The 18868-nt window shown below is 42.2% G+C and overlaps 2 protein-coding genes across 3 annotated transcripts; one reads left to right on the top strand and one right to left on the bottom strand.

The window, feature by feature from the left end:
* Positions 1–671: 671 nt before the first annotated feature.
* Positions 672–3979, bottom strand: LOC147141360 (von Willebrand factor C domain-containing protein 2-like). The gene is made up of 3 exons (XM_086043401.1): positions 3249–3979; positions 2305–2434; positions 672–1414 (listed from the first exon to the last, which is right to left on the bottom strand). The coding sequence occupies exons 1-3, from the start codon at positions 3579–3581 to the stop codon at positions 1227–1229; spliced, it is 651 nt and encodes a 216-aa protein (XP_085899527.1). The 5' UTR covers positions 3582–3979; the 3' UTR covers positions 672–1226.
* ccdc24 (coiled-coil domain containing 24) lies at positions 3288–18463 on the top strand. 2 transcript variants are annotated; one of them, XM_086043394.1, is made up of 10 exons: positions 3288–4065; positions 5026–5109; positions 5224–5391; positions 9482–9645; positions 13172–13267; positions 13347–13445; positions 16035–16089; positions 16814–16877; positions 17046–17142; positions 17750–18463. In XM_086043394.1, the coding sequence occupies exons 2-10, from the start codon at positions 5092–5094 to the stop codon at positions 18087–18089; spliced, it is 1101 nt and encodes a 366-aa protein (XP_085899520.1). In that variant the 5' UTR covers positions 3288–4065; positions 5026–5091; the 3' UTR covers positions 18090–18463. The 2 variants fall into 2 exon arrangements, with proteins under 2 accessions (XP_085899520.1, XP_085899521.1); XM_086043395.1 differs by lacking the exon at positions 5026–5109 and having other exon boundaries at positions 3290–4065.
* The last annotated feature ends 405 nt before the right edge of the window (positions 18464–18868 follow it).

Raw genomic sequence — 18868 nt, 5'->3', positions numbered from 1 at the left:
CAGCAGGTTACATTTACACACCAAAGATAATGAGGTCTCTATATGTGCTGATAAAGAGTCCGTCATCATACAAAAATCAATATTTTGTGTCCTTGCATTTTTTTTTTTTACAATCATTTTTATTGACATTTTCCTATTTTTTTAGGACAAACTGCCTTTTTCCCCCATTGCTGACATTTTAAAAATAATTATAATCTTGACATTTATTTACATTTATTCATGTATTTTTTAATATATATTTAAGTGGATTATTTGTCATTTTTACTGCAAATGTCCTTTTAAATATGTATTGTGATGATCAAGAGAATTGTTTTGGGACACTTTTGTGACCATTTCTATGACTGTTGTAGAGAGTTGTATTTATATTGTAATCATTTTAAAATCATGTTTTTCTCTTAATATTTATATTTTTATTTGAAGGTATTTATTTATATCTTTTAATTCAATAGTGATTCCTTTTTCTGCCCCTTTACTCTCTCTGAGATGTGTCGTGGAAAACGCTACTTCAATTGCGACTATTTTGGAGCACCACTCAATCCAGCGTCGTATTGCACGAGCATTTCTGTCAGTCCAATCGATGAACCTTCATGTTGATCAAGACGTGATTGCATAGGAGCTCAGTAAGTCCATATGCAGTACTTTCTTGCTACAGCATTATTGATTTGAGGAAAAGTGTTGGTTTTTTTTTATTTCCATATGGAGCAATTACAAAGCAGTCAATTCCTCAACATTGCATTCAATGAAGCCACTGGACATTCACGTGCTGACATAGGAGAAGCACAACGCGGCTAGGCTTTGCAAAACAATTTTTGCTATGTTAAGACTGTTAAAAACACGTCTCGTATAACCAGAGGTTGTTGTTTATTGCTAAATTTTCGCCAAACGGCGACACTGCGGGAGATTGTAGAGTTAATTTTGACATCACTCCGGCGGCTCATAGAGCGACAAGTAAGGAGGGACGTTATCGGAAATAGAAACAATAAGCAAATCCCCAATATATGACAATGTCATTGCAGTTTGTTTTGGGAATTTGCGCCCCCTGGTGGAGGAGTCATCCTCTGGACTGGTCTTAGAATTGATAGCATCTTCCCTGTCACTATGGATCAATATGTATTTTGAGTTTGACGTCTCATTGAGCTCCTCCAATTTTCCCTATATTCTTTTTTTAATAGCTAACTCAAAGTCTTTGGTGCATTGGTCTAGATGGATGACGTGTGAGCGGAATATCAGTTTTGCGTCTCGGACTGCACGGGTGTGCAGTTTTTGAGGCGGGAGCAGGTGGCCAGGCGGTTGCCCTCCCAGTAGCCAGCATCCTGGCCGTCGTGGCAACGGCACTTGGTGCACGAGTCCACCCAGACGGGCTCGCCGGCGGGAATCACCCGGCTGCGGGATGAGTCCACGTAGCAGTTTGGACCTGGGGGGAGTAAAATTGACTTAATGGGGTAGACGCATAATGATAATCGGGTTAAATATGAGCATTTTCCAACGTTTGGATCAACAAAGGCCCAATTGCAGGATGTCTCCGGCATTTTTTTCTACTTTGGCTAAATATTTTTTCTACCGGTGATTGTTTTACAAAAGGCATGTATTTTAAAAACATTTAGTCATTTTAAAATAAAAATTAATTTGTAGCGATTAGGTGTTTTTGCGATTTTTTTATTTTTTACTTTTGATTTTTTAAAATTATTTTACATCTAATATCTACCTTTTTAAATTATTGTAGTAGCAATTAATTGATCCCCCAAGCAGCATAATCCACTTGCTTAAATCATATTGTAAAGAAATGTTTGGGTTTAATTCCCCTTTAACACTTCTAAATAATCTTTCATAGTTCTTCGGTATTTTATTTTCATAGATTTTTGCAAACATTTTTCTGTGATTTTTTTTTCACTTTTATTGACTATTTTTAGTCATGTATTTTTCATACACTTAAAAATTATAATATCGTTTAAAACTTGAGTGATTGTTATTTTTGTCTCTTTGGTTAAACCTTGTCATTGTTATTTCGCTCTTGACACATATTTGTATAATATATTAATTAGTCGGGACTCAATGAAACGTTTTTCCAATTTTGTTGACGCAACAGTGTCTCTTTCTTCTTTCAATTTCTCGGCAGTGTGGATGCCCTGTGGCACCATGCTGTCTCTCACAGGTCAATCTTGGTACTACAACATATCATTTGCTGGTCATCTTGGGTACACCACACACTCATTTTGTATTTAAAAAAAAAAAGGCTATGTGTGATTGTGTGCACCTCGCCTTAATGCGGCACCTCGCTTTAATAGACATGGCGTGGACTCTCACCGTCCTTGCACTCGGGGCAACACTTGCCGGGCTGGTACACGGGGTTGACGCACGGTGGAGGCGCACAGTCGGCCACCAAACAGCGGGCGATGCCGTCGCTGTCGCACGTGCACTGCTCGCATTCGCTTGGCTAGGAAACACACAAGTCAATATCAGTTTTCAAAGGCTCTTGTGGTTGCAATGGCTGTTTGTAGCTATTTGAGTCTCACGCAGCTAAATAGGGGAAAACAATGTTTAAATGAATACCCGAGCATTATTGTTTTTTCGTAAATGAGTCATGATCACTTGGGGCCTTTGAAATTTAACCATTTCACACCCCCCCCCAAAAAAAAACAGCTATATTTTTCACTTTGTAGTAATTGTATAAAGTATATACTATGCAGTTAGAAATGCATAGCGATCAAGCTGTCACACTTTTTTTCAGTTTTTGAATCACTGGAGAGTACATCCTAATGTAGGTGTACCTATTGAGGTGTCCAGTAACTCTCACTTTCAATGGGGGGCACCATTTGCTGGTAGGATAATGTGCAAGTGTGCATGAAACATGATCACATTTTTGTTGACACTTTTTTTGTTTACAATGTCAGATGAAAATGAGACTAAATATCTCCTTCAAGTTAAAAATGTTAATTGGGTTGTAGATGAATGTGTAATACACTTACTTGCCACTAGGTAGTACAACTACGCTTGTAATTGTGCGTAATTTAGTGGAAGTTCTGTTCCTTAGTTGTTCACGTCATTTTTTAAATATCAATTTATTTGGTATGGTAATTGGTTCGTAACCTCAAAATCTCGCATGTTGATATGCCGTTGTAGAATCAGATAATAATTGACTGTCAATTTTGACATTTAACATGGAGGAGGAAAAAAAACCTCATTCTTTCTTACTTTTTATTTGTTACCTTCACGGTGGAGGAGTTGTGCAGGCTCCACCGGGGGCTTACCTGGAAATTATGCCCCAGCTCGTAGACCACCCCCCGGTACTCGCAGCCGATCCTCTCGCAGCGGGGGCAGCAGTCGCTGGGGTAGTGACTCACATGGATGCACGCCGCCGGTAGGCTGGTGCACTCGGTGCGAGCGCACGCCGAGCCCTCCGCGGTGCACTCGCACTGGGTGCACTGGTCCGAGTCCAGGAAGTACCACTCCCCCACGTAGTAGACGCTACCGTTGGCCTCGCAGGTGCTCTCCGGCGGCGGCTGCTGCTGGCCGTCCACCGAGAAGCCGAAGACGGCCTGAGCGCACAGCAGCACAGCCAAAAGGAGCTGACTCGACACCATGGTTCTCAATCACAAATCAGTGTGGTGAGAGTAGCCCGGGAAGGTTGGATGGGTGGATTTTTTTTTTTCTTGCTTGTAATATTTGTCACATTATTGCTAAAACTTGTTGACTTTGTTCCAAGTCTTTGCTCCGCCGTGGTCCGTCTGGTGTCTGGAGTTTAGGTGCAAAAGTGGGTGGAGGCATTGGAGGAGTAATACTGTGTCCTCCCCCAAATGCCCCATCAGAGGGATTTTAGAAGAGACTTGTGAACAGTTGAACCACGTTTTTACGTCCTCGTCTGTCACGGTCCTACCTTATAGTGACATAATTAAAGTGACGGCAGCGTCTGACGTGAAATGAAAGTATTACAAGTCCAAATATGTGCGCCATGAAATCACCTGAGATGGAGGCTGGGGGCGCGCGAGATCTCGCGATACTTCCTCCCTTAGCAACTGACATGTTAGCCTTGGATACCACCCGAGTCGCGCTAAGGGCAGATTGACGGTGAGTGTCTTTTACTACTTCTTCCTACTCTCTGGAAATTAAACACACTTCATACCCTCCAGAGCTTTTAAATAGTTTTATTTTCGTTGTGTCAAATGTATAACTGTGCCCGTAGACATGTCTACAATGTCAAATTTCTTCTTAGTTTTGGCTAGCTACCCTGAATGTGACCTGTCAGTCAGCTACAGCATTACACTCATGTAACGCTCATTAATTTACGCAGTGATTAAAACTACAGCTAATAGTTTGCCCACGTTAGCATTGGCTAGCTAGCTACCCTGAATGGTACCTGTCAGTCAACTACAGTGTCCGCTCATCAATTTACTTACTACTCAACTTTGTGAGCAATTAAAATCAAACATAAAAACAAAGACAGTTGAAACAATAAATTCATAACATAAAGACAATAATAACAGTAAAACAATGCCGAGTGTCATGCTGAGTCGAAAGGCAAAGAATAAAAATGTGTTCTATGAGTTTTCAAAATGGACAGAGAAGTGACTAGCCTAAAATAACAGGAGGTCAGTCGACCGGCAAAGGAAGAAGCTCGATCCTCTTTGCTTAGTCCTCAGTACCTCTAGTAGTGTCGGGTCCGCTGGCCTGAGGCACGGCGCAGGCACGTAGAGGTGGAAGACCTCAGCGATCCTTTTTGCTTAGCAGGACATTCTGTACAGATCTGACTGTCATCCGCATAGCAGTGAAAAGAAATATCATTCTTTCTTGGGATGGAACCCAGGGGCAGCAAATACAATAAACACAGCAGGGGCCCCAAACTTGAACCCTGTAGAACACCATACGACAGTGGTGCACTTGCATGCTCTCCTGTGTGCATGGATTTTCCTCCCATGTCCCAAAACGTGCATGTTAAGTTCATTGCAGACTCTAAATGGTCCATAGGTGTGACTGTGAGTGTGAATGTTTTTTTTGTTTGTTTTTTTTTGTCTATGGTTGACCGATCAGGCCAGGGTGTGCCTTGGGATAATTCCAGCTCACCCGCCACCTTAATGAGGACAAGCGCAATAGAAAATGGATGGATGGATGGATGTGAGTTAATTAACAGATTCTACTGGAAGAATGATTAAAAACATTCCATCCATTCATGAAGCCTCACTCATGTTACATTCACTTTTTTAAATTATTATTTTTTTTATTCTTCAGCCACGGATTGCCACCCATATGCAGTCGACCAGCGGGAACCAGATTTGGTGCCCTGGTCCATCTCTGTGGAGCCTGATTATCGAGCATGTCCCAAGGTCCGAGATGCCCAAGATTCACGCCACGCTGGGCCGTTCGCTGGTTGACACGTACACAGAGCTACACGCAGAGGTGATGGGGATTTTATTTCTTTTTGCGACAATGATATTCTATCTTCAAAGTGTGTGGCAGCACACGTAGACGGACAACAGTACTCAGTACTATTAGCGCTGTACTGACGAGCTGAGAGGAGTTGAAGACGTCCCATTGAACAGTATATGCGTCTGTCTCTCTGTTTTATACTGCCTCCGGTGGCCAAAGCGGGCACACCACATCTTAGCCCGTTTTTCTTGGTTTCTGCACCTTATGCATTCGATTCTGTTCTCATAAAACTAAAATCAAGTCAAACTCCTCACCATCTGAAGATGCTTGATGGCGAGGCAAAATGAAACGTTTCCATGCTAGTCATTATCCATTGTGATCCAGCTCACCCATGACACTAGTGAGGATAAGCAATATAGAAAATGGATGGCTTACATTGCGCTGAACAGCCACGAGATTTTCCTTTGTCACCATAAATTCTGTTAAAACGCTATGGTTAAAATAAAATTTAAAAAAAAAAAAAAAAAGCTCAATTATTCGTCCTCCTTTGAGAATATGTGTCTGTTTTTTTTAATAGGATTGCTTCTACAAGTGAATCCACGTTTACGCACTTCAGCAGTTCTCTCAATTAAAGTAAAAAAAGAAAAAAAATCTCAGTTTCGTAAGAAGCTTCGTTGGGCCGTTTATACTCAGCAATTACAAGTCCCAGACTGCCTAATAAAAGCCAAACTGGGTTAAAAGTGGCACCACCGCCAAATGCAGCCAGCCAGACATCAATATTTACACAAGGGCCCGCTGAACTCTCCCTCAGCTTTGGCTTCTTGACCCCACTCGAGACAGATTTGCTGTACTGATGACAAGGCGTGATATAAGCGCGATCACGGTCACTTTGGAGGGCGGATCAAAGGAAAAGACGCCCTCTTTTTCCTTCGAGCGACCGGGAATAAGAATTTGCAAGAGCTGCTGGCGGGCAACCTACGAGAAAGCATTTGATCCGGCCCACCGTGAAAGTCTAAAAACAAATCACACCTCAGAAGAGCTGTTATAAAACACCCAAAAGCATTTAACCCACAAATGCTTCAAAAAAAAAAAAAAAAAAAACACGCCTTTCCAAAAGTATTGGAACAGTGAGGCCCATTGCTTCCATCTCCTTCCCAAAAAACATCTCTCATATATATATATATATATATATATATATATATATATATATATATATATATATATACATATACATATACATATACATATATACACATATACAAAACTAATAACTACCGTATATTAAAAATGGTGTTAAAATGAAAAAGCTCTAAAAACTGTTCAGAACTAACTGAATTCAAAAGGAAAAAGTCAACGAAATAAAAGCTAACCCTTATGAAAAATCCCAAACTATTATAACCCGGGTGCGCACGCATACGCACCAGGGGCGGAGATTGCCAGACTGCCCAACCAGTGGGATTTGTGAAGAAAAAAAAACAAAACTTTTCAATGGTTCGTAAATTATTATTGAATTAATTTTGAATGAGTGTTTCGCTGTGTTTTTTCTTTGATTGAATATTAAAAATGGCATAATTGTGGTTGTCGAAGGAATATCCGAACTTCATATTATTCACTTTGTGGATTTATTTGAATATGCGATGTGTCGGGGCAGGAGGATTTGTGCTCAGTGAGAGAAATATTCAGGCCCGCCCCGATTTTTCCAGGCCCACCCATTAGCTACGTTCTGGCTCCGCCCCTGACACACACACACACGCAATCAGGGGCATATTAGGTCTTCAATTTTGTAATCAACTTGAATGGCCTTTCGCATGCAAAAGAAGATAATTGGCCACGATTAAAGGCCTGGAGGACGGAAATCAAATTAGAATGATGCAGAGGGAGTCAGTTCATATGCAAATCGTACGCGATTACACACGTACACACGCACGTACATGCAAGCGAGAGGCTCAGCAAGTCGGGGGCGGGGGCAGCATGGCGGCGTAAAAGAGGCTAATCCTCCACTCGTGATAAGACTGTTTGCTACATGAATTCGTTACCTTAAACGTGGATGTGGAGAAAACGTCTGCGTGTGTCTGTGTGGCGCGGAAAATGTGAGGTGATGCTAGCTCGGGAAATTTGGTTTCATGTCAGGGCTAGAACGTTCTGAAAACTTTTTCGGGGGGCAAACGTGGGGAAAGCACAGTGAGCTAGTGGTTTGCATGTCTGCCTCGCAGTTGCGAGGGTCTGGATTTGAATCTTATCTCAGGTGTTTTGCGTGTTCTGGTGAGTGTTGCAAAAAAAAAAAAAAAAAAAAGCCAAAGAAAAAGCTCAATGGATGAGGAAAAACCTTTCACGCAGGCTGAACTGACGTCACGGATGTCTCATGCGAGACCCGTCGTCTGGAATTACAATCGTTTGGAATCAGCAATCGGTCTCAAATGATGATGTGGAATGAGTTGCTTATCTCATTTTTACGCATGTAATTGTCATACAAATGACAGTTTTGGGTGATATAAAAAAAAAAAATTAAAAAAAAAAGGAGAATTATTTCAAAACATTTTCAATTTCAATGGTCGTCAATGCCACGCAATTTTTCACTATTTGTGCAAACATATCGGTCCGTCCTCTGATCGGATTGGTAATCGGTTATCGTTTTTTTTTCGATCGGCTCCAAAATCCCAATAGAGCCTGGTAGAGATTTGCTGCTTTTAAAGCGCGCTAAGCTAGTGTGTCGACCGTCCGCCCCCGCAATTCCGAGCTTCTTTCCCACATTCCAAAATCAAGCGTCAGGTTCACCGCGGACTCTAAACGAACAGAAGGTGCCAATGCGAGCGCCAATTATTGTTTGCGTGTGCACCCGGGACCGTTTCTCGTGCAGCCTTGTAACGATTCCCGTGCTTGCGTGCACCGCTGCGAAAGCCATTGAGCGGCTCCTCCCCTCCGCCAAGGTCCAACATTGTCTGCCGTGGTTCGACACTCTCTCGCTCCTCTCTAATCTCCCTGCAGCGAACAAAAATAAACCCTCCATGTATTCACCAACCCGGTGTAATCATTTGGGTTTTCGCAGCGTTACCCTTGAAATAGCTCCCGCGTGAGATCAACAGTTTTACTGCAGAAGGAAGGAAAAGGGCGGCTTGGGGGAGGGGGGAGGTGGGGGAGGGGGGCGAAATCCACTCGTCAGCCTTTGAGCCATGAAGCCTTTAATATAAACACTCCGGTCGACAGCCAAAGGGCCCGCCAAGGAAGCTGCGCTAACTGGCCGTGTGTGTGCTGAGCACACAAACGCACACGCAAAACAAAAAACAAAAAAAAAACATGTGTTCCCAGGTCCTCTGGTGTATTCCTTTGAAGCGACGTTTTTTTTTTTTTTTTTACTGAAAAGGGGTCGGACGTGATTGACAAGAAGCAGGTGTGGAATGCGTTAATGCTAGCCAGACTCATATGCGCTTTTGCTTCAGCCCTCTCGGTATTTTCCCTTGATTATGATTTGCTTCCAAAGCACACTTCAAAACAGTTTTGGGTGTAGTGATGGTCGTCCCAGGTGCAAAGAGCGCTAAGATGTGGAGAAAAAAATGGGATGTGTTTACCCAGAAAAACACAAGAGAAAAAAAAAAAAAAAGTTTACTAGGGATGCAACGATTCACTTAAAGCCCCGATTCGATTTTCGATTTTCACATCCCGATTTTCCATTTGATTCGATTTTTCAAAAATCGCTACCTCCGCTTGCCTCCGTGCGCTAGTGCGGTTCTGCAGCCATCCACAAACGCGATACGCAAGGATGTTTGGCGCAAAAGCTTAATTTGATCTACACATTCAAAATGTCCGATGCACCCGCAATGAAAAAAACATTTCAAACATCATTTTCTGGATCAATTTAATCAACCCGATTTTTCAATTTGTCGAGTCGAATCATCGATTAATCTGAGCGCATCGATTTTCGATTAATCGTTACATCCCTATTTACCGTACCGTTGCTTTGCAAATGTAATTATTGCCTTTTTGTTTTTTTAATCTGAATGAATCCGTCAGTAAAAGTATCATACGGAGAGTAGTGAAGCCATTGGATGTGTGCGCACTGATAGCCGCCAATTTCCCAACCACGTCCGTCCGCTGTGCTCATCTTGGCTGTGTGCTCTCCCAGGCAGTCATGTGGTACAAGATATGGCAGGACAGCCAACAGGCCGGGGCTCAGTTCTCCCGATCGAGGGGCCCCCTGGCCGACCCGCCGGTTATCAAGGAGCTGGTGAGGGCCGAGGTCAGGATGCTGCTGGAGAATCTCCAAGAGAAATTCCTCAGGGAGGGAAGGTCGGTTTCACTCACAAGCTCTCTTGTTTCACCAAAGATTTTTTTTTTTTTTTTTTTTTTTTTTTTTAAGTTTGTGGTTGATTTTTTTTTTTTTTGAATGTGTAACATTTTTATTTAATAATTTACTCTGGTAACATGAACGTGGGTTTGAATGATGCCAGGAGGCATCCATTATTCATACATTTTTGCGATTCGCGGCAGAGCTCGGTCCCTATGCGAAACGTTCACTGTAGATATCGTGGGTCAGAAAAATGTTCCTAGGTAGAATCTTGCTCCAAGTTTCCACTTCAATCCAAACGACAATTGATAGAATTTACCACGTTTGGCTAAAGTCACAATCGCAATGACCAAGCCTTACTATTTTGTTACTAAGGCTTGACTGATTAATCGGCCAGCATTTAATTCGCCGATATTAGCTCCTTTAAAATCACCCAAAATCAGCTCATTTTTTTTTGTTTGTTTTTTTACAAATCTTTGCGATTGTTTACCTTTTTTTTCTTTTTACACATTAACACATTACAACATTAGACAAAGATAATGCCGTTCGAACATCGCTTGTAAGAAAAAAAAATCACAAAGTATTTCAATTCTGGCCGATTTTTGTCTCGGTTGTAAAGTTGTACAACAGTTATTCATGTTGTTAGTGTGAACGCCCCCCCAAAAAAAGTTATTTTATTTATTAACTATGTTTTAATTAATTGGCCGATTAATCGTTTTTTTTCAGCCAAATATCGTATTCGGCACCTCCAAAAAATTGATATCAGTCGGGTCCTAGTTATTAAGATTGTTACTAACCCTCAAATTAACTTGTCTAAACTGTTTGATGTTTGTCATTCAATTACCGGTAGTCACAACCCAAACCTAGACAAGACCTCTTCAAAAGCATCTTCAAAATCGTCCGCTGATTTGTTCTTTGCCATTTTGGGATGTTGTGGGTCAGTACCGTGGATGGTTGATAGATGGCAACTCTATTCTCACGTAAGATTGAACAGAACGCAAAGGCCAGTCATCCTTTTTGTGCGCTCGTAATTTCTCTTCCCCGCCACGTCTTGCTTTGTCCCGACAGCTGGCTTGCAAGAGGACGATAAGGCGCCCCCGCTCTCTCTCTCTCGTCCTCGATGCGCGTTTTCCCTCCAACAAAGACGTTCCATAAACCGCGATACGTTGCCCCCGTGTCGGTTAGAAATGAGACGGAAAGTTGTACGAACAAAGGTTTCTGGGAGCGGGGCTGTTGCAATACAATAAATCACTTAAAAGCCTAGCATGGCGCTGGATTTTAGCGGCCCTTTTAGCGCCACGCTAAATTACTGGATTGAATATTTGAGCGTGCGCTAAATGGCCGGCCAAAAACACGTCTTGGAAATGGTGCCCCGCTGTGATAAGTGAAGAAATATTGCGTAATCCGGGCATTTGATGCAGCTTTTTAAGTGCTCTCAGTGACATCCTGGGTGCTCTGGCTCGATTTTTTTTTTCTTTTTTTTTAATGAAGGCAAAGTTATCAGTGTTATAAAAATCGAAGGAGCGGTTATAAAACATCCTAATTGCTGTTTGCTTTTTAATTTCTCACGCGAGTGTCAGGGCATTCGACGGGCAACTAGTTCTTGGCAAATGGCTTTTATTGGGGAACATAGAAGGGGGTCGTAAAGCTGCTTTGCGTGTGCGTGCGTGCGTGTGTGCGTGCGTGCGTGTGTGTGTGTGAGTGTTTGCTAGTGCGTGTTGGTAATACACTTGGCAACTGAGTTGTTGCTGGCTGGAATGTTGCCCCGCGTAACCTCCGAGAATAGCCCAACATATTGTTCTCTCCTTCCTTTTTCTCGTTTCGCGACTATTTATTGCCTGCCGATTTTCCGACCTCTTCCCGTTTGCTTTTCTCTTCTTTTTTTTTTTTTTTCTTTTTCACGGGGTCCATTCAGATGAGGACACGCAACAACAATTGACGTATTACTGGGGAACACTTTGAGGGAAAAAAAATCTGTTGGGTTTGATTTTCATGCTGATTAAAACAAAAAAAAAATGGCATGCTGATTCCAAAATTGCGGTCGTTTTTTTTTTTTTGGTTTTTTTTTTCCTAGCACGTAAAGTTTTTTTTTTCTCCGCAGCCTCCTGATAAGCAAACTTCCACTGATGAGCTGATTGCGATTGGACCCCTTTACAACTACGTGGCAACTTGTCTGCGTAGTTACAATTGGGACAGTGCGGTAAAAAGTGTATTCAGCTCCCAATACGTCAGTACTATCAATATTTACAAACAGAAAGCTAGCATAGCATAAATATGTTTGGGTTGATTTCCTCTTTAACTCACTCACTGCCAATAAACGTTTTGTTTTTGTTTTTTTTAGATTTCAACCCGTGTAACTATTCCGTCTTAGTGTCATGTTTACATACCTACACATTTATTTAGGAACAAGGAAACGGCGATCCTATAGCTCAAAAACATGACGTGCCAGAGCTACGTGACGGAAAAAACGAAATCACTTTTTGGGATTCCGCACCCAGAAATTAGTTAAATATATATTAGTGCTGTCAAACGTTTACATTTTTTTAACTCATTAATTGCAAAATTTTCCATAATTAATCGCGATTAATCATATTTTTTCTATTACAATTTTTTACAAAGCTAGCAAACGATATTTACTTGAGTAAAACGTCGGAATTAATATGAAAAACAAAAAAGGATTATACTAGAACTGTTCTAACAGCTTTCTTGGATCCCTGATTCATTTCCGGTCAAATACAACTGTTGAACGATACACCAAAGACGTACAACTAATCCGGTATTTGAATTTGGCTTTGCAAAGTGCGCAAATTATTTTGGATTTCTCCAATGGGCCATGGAGCAATTGTTCAAAGTAAAACAAGGTAAAAGTGCGTCTTTGTGACAGTGACTCCCCTCCAAGTTTGGCTGCAAAGTGAGCAGAGGGAAGCTGGCGCGGCAGGTAAATAAAACTGAGTTAACTGAGTTAATTTTTGGCCGGTGCTACTTCTCAGTAGCAGTTGAGGCAAATGTTTACAAACACCACCGAGTTGGCTTGACGTCACACCCGCGGGAGTCGTGGGTGGTAATTGTCACTTTTTTTTTTTTTTTTTTTTTTTTTTTTTTTTTATTGTGATATTGGAGCCATTTGTATGGGGTGGGGCGGCGCCTTATAAAAGTCAAGTGATTTATCTACTGGACTCCTCCTGTGTGGTCCTGATGCCCGAGCCAGCCATCCATTCTCTCTGTCACACACACACGCAAACCAGTCAGTATGGGTGTGATTTGTCTACGGGTAGAAAATACTCATTTTCTCTAATGCGGGGACAATAAAAGCGAGCGGGCTGTTGGCTCGCCTGCGGCCGCCTGCTTTGGTTGCTTTATCCCCCCTCCCTCAAGGAGTTTCCAGAATATGTGACGCGGCTGCTCAACTTTTCCATTTTAAGTCGCATGTTTATAAGGCTCGTAATTCATTGCTGGGATCCTCTTATTATTTTTGTTTGGAGAGCCTCGATGGGCCATAACGCGGCAGATGTCGCCTTGTCGTTCCAGGCACGACGAGGAGTTCTTAAGTCGTTACAACGTGAAGACGGTAAACTTTGCCCTGGGTCGCCTTGACGTCAGCGCCGAGCCCAAAGATGGACTCAGGTGTGGGCGAGCGACGTGGCGCGGCCGTACGGCGCCTCTCGCCATGTAACTCCCTGACCTTGGCTTTCCTGTCTTGAAGCTCACGCGCGTCCATCCAGTCCAACATCGAAGGGGAGATTGAAGCAATGAAGGACAAGCTGAATATCATCGACATCAACAGTGTGGTTGAGCATCTTAAGTAAGTCGAAACGTTGTTAGCCCTTAAATGGGGGAAGTCAACTCCTGATAAATATTGCGTTTGTGGAATAAGAGTTAATCCACTCGTTTTTAGCCATCTCTGGGGGGCGGCCATTTTGTCATTTCTGTCGACTGGAAATGACATCACAACTGCTCAGGTAACGACCAATTACGGCTGACCTGTTTTCTGAAGCTGAGCCGTGATTGGTCGTTACCTGAGCACTTGTGATGTCATTTCCAGTCGACAGAAATGACAAAATGGCCGCCCCCTGAGATGGCTAAAAACGAGTGGATTCACTCTTACTCTTCCACAAACGCAATATTAATAAAAATGCCGTGCTTTCAACTAGTGGACCTGCTGGCAACCTATTCTTGAAAAAAATATATTTGGGTTGGTTTTTCCTCTTTAACTCATTCACTGCCATTTATGTATTGATTTGTCTTTTCACAGTCCAGCCATTCAGTCCCAGGAATGTATTTACATTTTTTTTTTTTTTTTGCCAAATGTTTTCAAACGTTAGGGTAAAAAGAGGGTCATGCAGAAAATGTCTGGCAGTGAATGAGATAAGAAAGCAATACAGCGGAACCTCGGTTTACCAACCACCCCAGTTTATGAGCAAAAATCAGTCAGTGTGACGAATGACAGACCAGCAAAATGTTGCCTAGCAAAATGGCCACCTCTGGTAATCCTGCCGCAAATAACCTCACATCTGGGAAATGAACAAACTGCAAAGTAGTTTGAAGTTACGTAGTTGTAAATGCGAGTCGCTTGTCCTGAGGAGTCAGATTGAAAAAAAAAAAAACATTAAGTCAAAGCATCTTGGATTTTTATTGTATTGGACTTAATTGGTTGTTAAACACAGCGAGTGGAGTGTCAAGCCCTTTTCTTGCCTCGCTTCCCTCACAGCTGTCCCTCCCAGACAGCTTTTCCCCCTTTTCTCGCCTCCTTCCTTTTCTTCCTCCATCCCTCGCGTCATGGTCGGTGTTGCAGTGCGGTCACTGGGGCTACCTTGGAAGAGAGCCTTGTTCCTCTCCCCTTTCTCCCGCCCTCTCTTTCTCTTTCTTTTCCATTTCCTGACTTGAGCACAACAAAAGGGTCCATTGTGAGAAAGCGCGTCCCGAGCCGGACGCCGGTCGGGCTTATGTAACTTGAGAGGAGAGGGAGAGGGAGAGGGACGACCGCTTCCTCGGGAAAACGACTTACTGTATTTGTCCTTGCTTTGTTAAGCCGTCTCCTGCCTGCCTGCGTGCAACTTTTTAATGGAGACTCATTTATCGTGTGACTGGGGACTTGCAGTTTCCTACATGACCTAGATTGTAGCTTTTGTCTCCGTGGATTTCAAATGGGGGAAGAAAAAAAAAAAAACAACAACCGCAGAATGAATGTCTTAAGTCTTTGAAAAGATTTGCCTTTCATCTACGCTACGTAGCTACCTCAATACCTGACTGCACCAATGCTTTCCGATCTCGCCTCGTTATCTTACTGACACACCTTCCTGCACTACTGTCTGATTTTGTTGTTGAATCAGCTCTGGCAGTCACACCCTCACAAAAATAGCATTGATGCAGACTGAATTGCAAAGCTGAAAAAAAAAGGGCATATGGAACCGCATCGCTAGTACTCGCTATCCTACTGTAGCGACTTCTACCCAGCAGGAAGTTCGGGAGAGCGCCCGTCGAATAATTATCGTCGAAAGGCAATCGGCGTACGACCCCCCCACCCCCGTGGTTTTCGGTGTACGTCGGCCGTGTCAAGACAGGATTTAAACGCATCGCCAGCGCTAATGCTAAAGTCAATGTAAAATCCACGCATTATCATGCTAACAGGAAATTAGCATCGAACTCTGGGAGTGATATTCCTTCAAATAACAAATATTCACACGCGCGCACGGTAGTAACACGTGCATACAGGTAAGATAACACTACTCACTACCCTACTTTTTTTATTGCTATTATTTTCTCCTTTTACTTTGCTACTGTTTTAATTTATGGTTGTTCTTTCAAGTTATATTTTCAGTTGAATTTTGAAGGATTTTATAGCGGAAGTCAACCCAAAGATATTTTTTTTCAAGAATATGTTCCCAGCAGGCCCACGAGTTGAAGCACAGCATTCTGATGAATTTTGCATTTGTGGAATATAAATTAAGTAGCAAAATGCACTCGTTTTTAGCCATCTCTTGGGGCGGCCATTTTGTCTTGTGTCGACTGAAAATGACATCACAACTGCTCACAGCGACCAATCGCGGCTGACCTGTTTTCTGAATCTGAGCCGTGATTGGTCGTTGTAAGCAGTTGTGATGTCATTTTCAGTTGACAAAAGACAAAATGGCCGCCCGCAGAGATGGCTAAAAACGAGTGGATTAACACTTATTCCACAAACGCAATATTTATCAGAATGCCCTGTTTCAACTAGTGGGCTTGCATAGAACCTATTCTGGAAGAAAAAAAGGTTGCGTTGACTTCCCTTTTAAGGATTTATTCCAACACAACATCCCCTTACAACTGTGCCCACCACCCACCCTTTTTACAACGTCAACTCCTACCCATTGAAATGTCAACCTCAACAACCTACCAATTGAACCGTTTGCAGGTCCATCCTAACTGAAGAATGTGCGGCACTGAAAGCAAAAGTACAGCGCATCCAGGTAAGACAGGAAGGAGTTGATCTTTAATCCTCTTTAGTTTTAATCCCTAAAACCTTCAACTATGTGTGGATAAGAGTCATATTTACTGTATTGATGTGAAACCAGTGTGGATTGCACTGGCCGTTTACCCCCCCCCCCCCCCCCCCCCATAAACGTACATGTATGTGCCACATAAACACGTGCAAGTAGCCTGTTTTTTTTTTTTTTCTTTCCTCTAGATCCTCACATTACTGCATCTGTACATGTTCCGACCCCAGCTGGCTAGAGGCAACATATGCCTCTAATGTTGTCATACTTGTCAGAGTTATGACTTATTGAGGCCAGATGTTGCCATACTTCTAGTCCCACTAGGGAAAAGACCAAAATATGCTGTTTTTTTTTAAATTAACTTTCTATATTTGAAAAGATTTGATTGCGTTCATGTCGTATTGGGTAGAAACAGCGAATACACTGTTCAATCAGCTTGCTAGCAGGCGCACACGTACACATGCTGGTTGTCATTTACTTTGGACGGGAATTTTCGAGGGCAAATTATGATGGAATACTTCTGTTAAAGCGTTTAGTGGTCACATGTAGAAATTCCTCCCCTCTCTGCCTGTTTGTTATATTTAGCCCATTAGCTTCCTCTTCTCTGCTCAATGTAGTACTTTTACAGTCAGACACCGTACTGCTGTGTGCACGGTTAATGTAACGTACAACCCCGTGTGTGTTATGTGATTTGCAGGAAATGATCAAAAAGCAGTGCAGGAGTCAGGCTGAGGGCGTCAATAGTGAACCGACCCTTGCAGGTTGGTTGCTGGAGGAACTTTTGTGCCAATGCTACCATCTAGGGGCCCATTGACGCTAATGGCTAGGATTGAGTCTGCCGTAACAGTGCTGCAGTGGAAAATGATTTGAATCCTGTGGACGTGATTGACACGGTTGTCTGTATCAATCGTTTTTAACTACCTTTTTAGAATTGAAAGAACTGAGAGGGGCTATTCAAAAAGACTTTGAGCTCTACCCCTCACCTCCCTCGCACGTCGCAGAGAAAGCAGTGAGACAGACATATAGGTGAGTATGGTGGATATAGGATGTCTACATTTTTGCTGAAATAGTAATACCAATAACAACACCATTATTGGTTTAAATGATCAATTATAAATATATATATATATATGGCTGTGCTATTAATCAAAATTCAATTACAATTATGATTGCTTCACTCCAAGATTACAAAAATTGGCATAATCGTAAAAAAAAAAAAAAAAAAAAAGATTATTAATATGCATTTATATCCAATGCACTCACACTTTGTTTACAAAAGGAAATCATACTTGAATTTATACATTCGCCCCTTTTTAAAAAAAATTCATAATAACTAATTATATCAATTTTGTTTGGTCCAAAAGGAAGTTACATAACTATAGTGTTTCAAAGAAATGTATTTGTCCTTATATTTTTTACATTTAAACATTCTATTGTTTCCTAACAAAAATAAGTGATCGTTTGAAAAATCGTGATTTCAGTTATTACCAAAATAATTGTGATTAAAAACGTATGAAATACGGGGAAAACGTACACGTTGACAGGTATGACAGCCACTTTTTTTGCCGAACTAGATCAATCATTTTGGTCCCTTTGTGTCTTTTCTTCCCATCGCCGTGGTCCTCAATTGCAGACTGTCAACAGGACAAAGGAACTCTGATAAAACCTTGTACACCTTAACTCCTACCTCCTTCCGAAGGCCACATCCTCCGTCCGCTCCACCTCACATGAACTTTTGCGGCTCTCTAAAGCCGATTGACGCTATGGAGAGCGCCTCAAGGACTTCTCATCAGCATAAAAGTGCCACGTCGGCGTCTCGCCACAGGAAAGTCCGCCTTAAAACCACCGCCAGCGACCCGGTGGCGATGGAGCCTTCGCGCCCGGAGGAAGATGACTCTGATTTCCTCTGGCGGCTCCTCACCACCACAGATAGCTCACCCTTCTTCCCCTCACAGTATCTCCAGCCAGGCTAGCATGGGTGATTTACGGACATAAAAAGGCTAACTGTAAAAGTTTTTGTGCAGTGAAAGATTGCAGTTGCAGTAGAAAAAGGGCTCATCGTGGACACGATGTGTGCCTGGAGCAAAGAAGCCACCGTGTCACCCGTCAGTGGTAGTCCGCATGTGAACTCACAGCAAACATGAACATTGTTTTTTAAAAGGACTATCTGAACAAGTGTTGACAAATCAAGTCACTTCCACAACGGTGACAATTAAGTCGGCCATTGGGCTGACGCCAGCTAAGAAGATTTTTCTTCAGGAGATTTCTACAAAGGCGTGATTGTATTGCAGAGTATGACTCATTTGCACATACTGTTTAGCTATTTATAAAGGAAGACAGATAATAATTTGCATTCTTATTTAAAAAACAGAGCTAATCTACAGTATACATTCACCTCACTTCGGAAAGAGGTATAACCAACAGTCGCAGGTATCCTCCCCCAAAACCACTTTTTGGTTTTAGTACCAAGACTCAACTGTGAGAGGCACCATATTGGGCATGATGCGACTGAGCATCCGGACTGATGGAAAATAGGAAGAAATAAAAGAAGCTCGCTTCCTCTTAATCACTTAATAACTACAAATTAATACAATGATGATGTTTAAAAAAACAAAACCAAAAAAAACACCAGTTCTGATGCTGGTACTTGTCAAGGTCCAAGTTTCATCAAAGGTTTTTATTTTTTAACGGAACGGATATCTGCACAGTGCACACTTATTCTTTTAACACGTTTAACGGCGACCCGGTGCGG

This window comes from Filicampus tigris, chromosome 10 (genome assembly GCF_054856515.1).
Source record: "Filicampus tigris isolate MCC_2025a chromosome 10, RoL_Ftig_1.0, whole genome shotgun sequence".
Taxonomy (NCBI): Eukaryota; Metazoa; Chordata; class Actinopteri; order Syngnathiformes; family Syngnathidae; genus Filicampus; species Filicampus tigris.
This window is presented reverse-complemented; position numbering and strand designations above follow the sequence as displayed.

Excerpts from the sequence above, each read along its gene's own strand:
- LOC147141360 (XM_086043401.1), bottom strand. The coding sequence starts at position 3,581 with ATGGTGTCGAGTCAGCTCCTTTTGGCTGTGCTGCTGTGCGCTCAGGCC. Across the intron at positions 2,435-3,248 it reads AGCTGGGGCATAATTTCCAG|CCAAGCGAATGCGAGCAGTG; the intron begins GTAAGCCCCCGG and ends TGTGTTTCCTAG. Across the intron at positions 1,415-2,304 it reads TTGCCCCGAGTGCAAGGACG|GTCCAAACTGCTACGTGGAC; the intron begins GTGAGAGTCCAC and ends TACTCCCCCCAG.
- ccdc24 (XM_086043394.1), top strand. Across the intron at positions 5,392-9,481 it reads ACACAGAGCTACACGCAGAG|GCAGTCATGTGGTACAAGAT; the intron begins GTGATGGGGATT and ends GTGCTCTCCCAG. Across the intron at positions 13,268-13,346 it reads GAGCCCAAAGATGGACTCAG|CTCACGCGCGTCCATCCAGT; the intron begins GTGTGGGCGAGC and ends CCTGTCTTGAAG.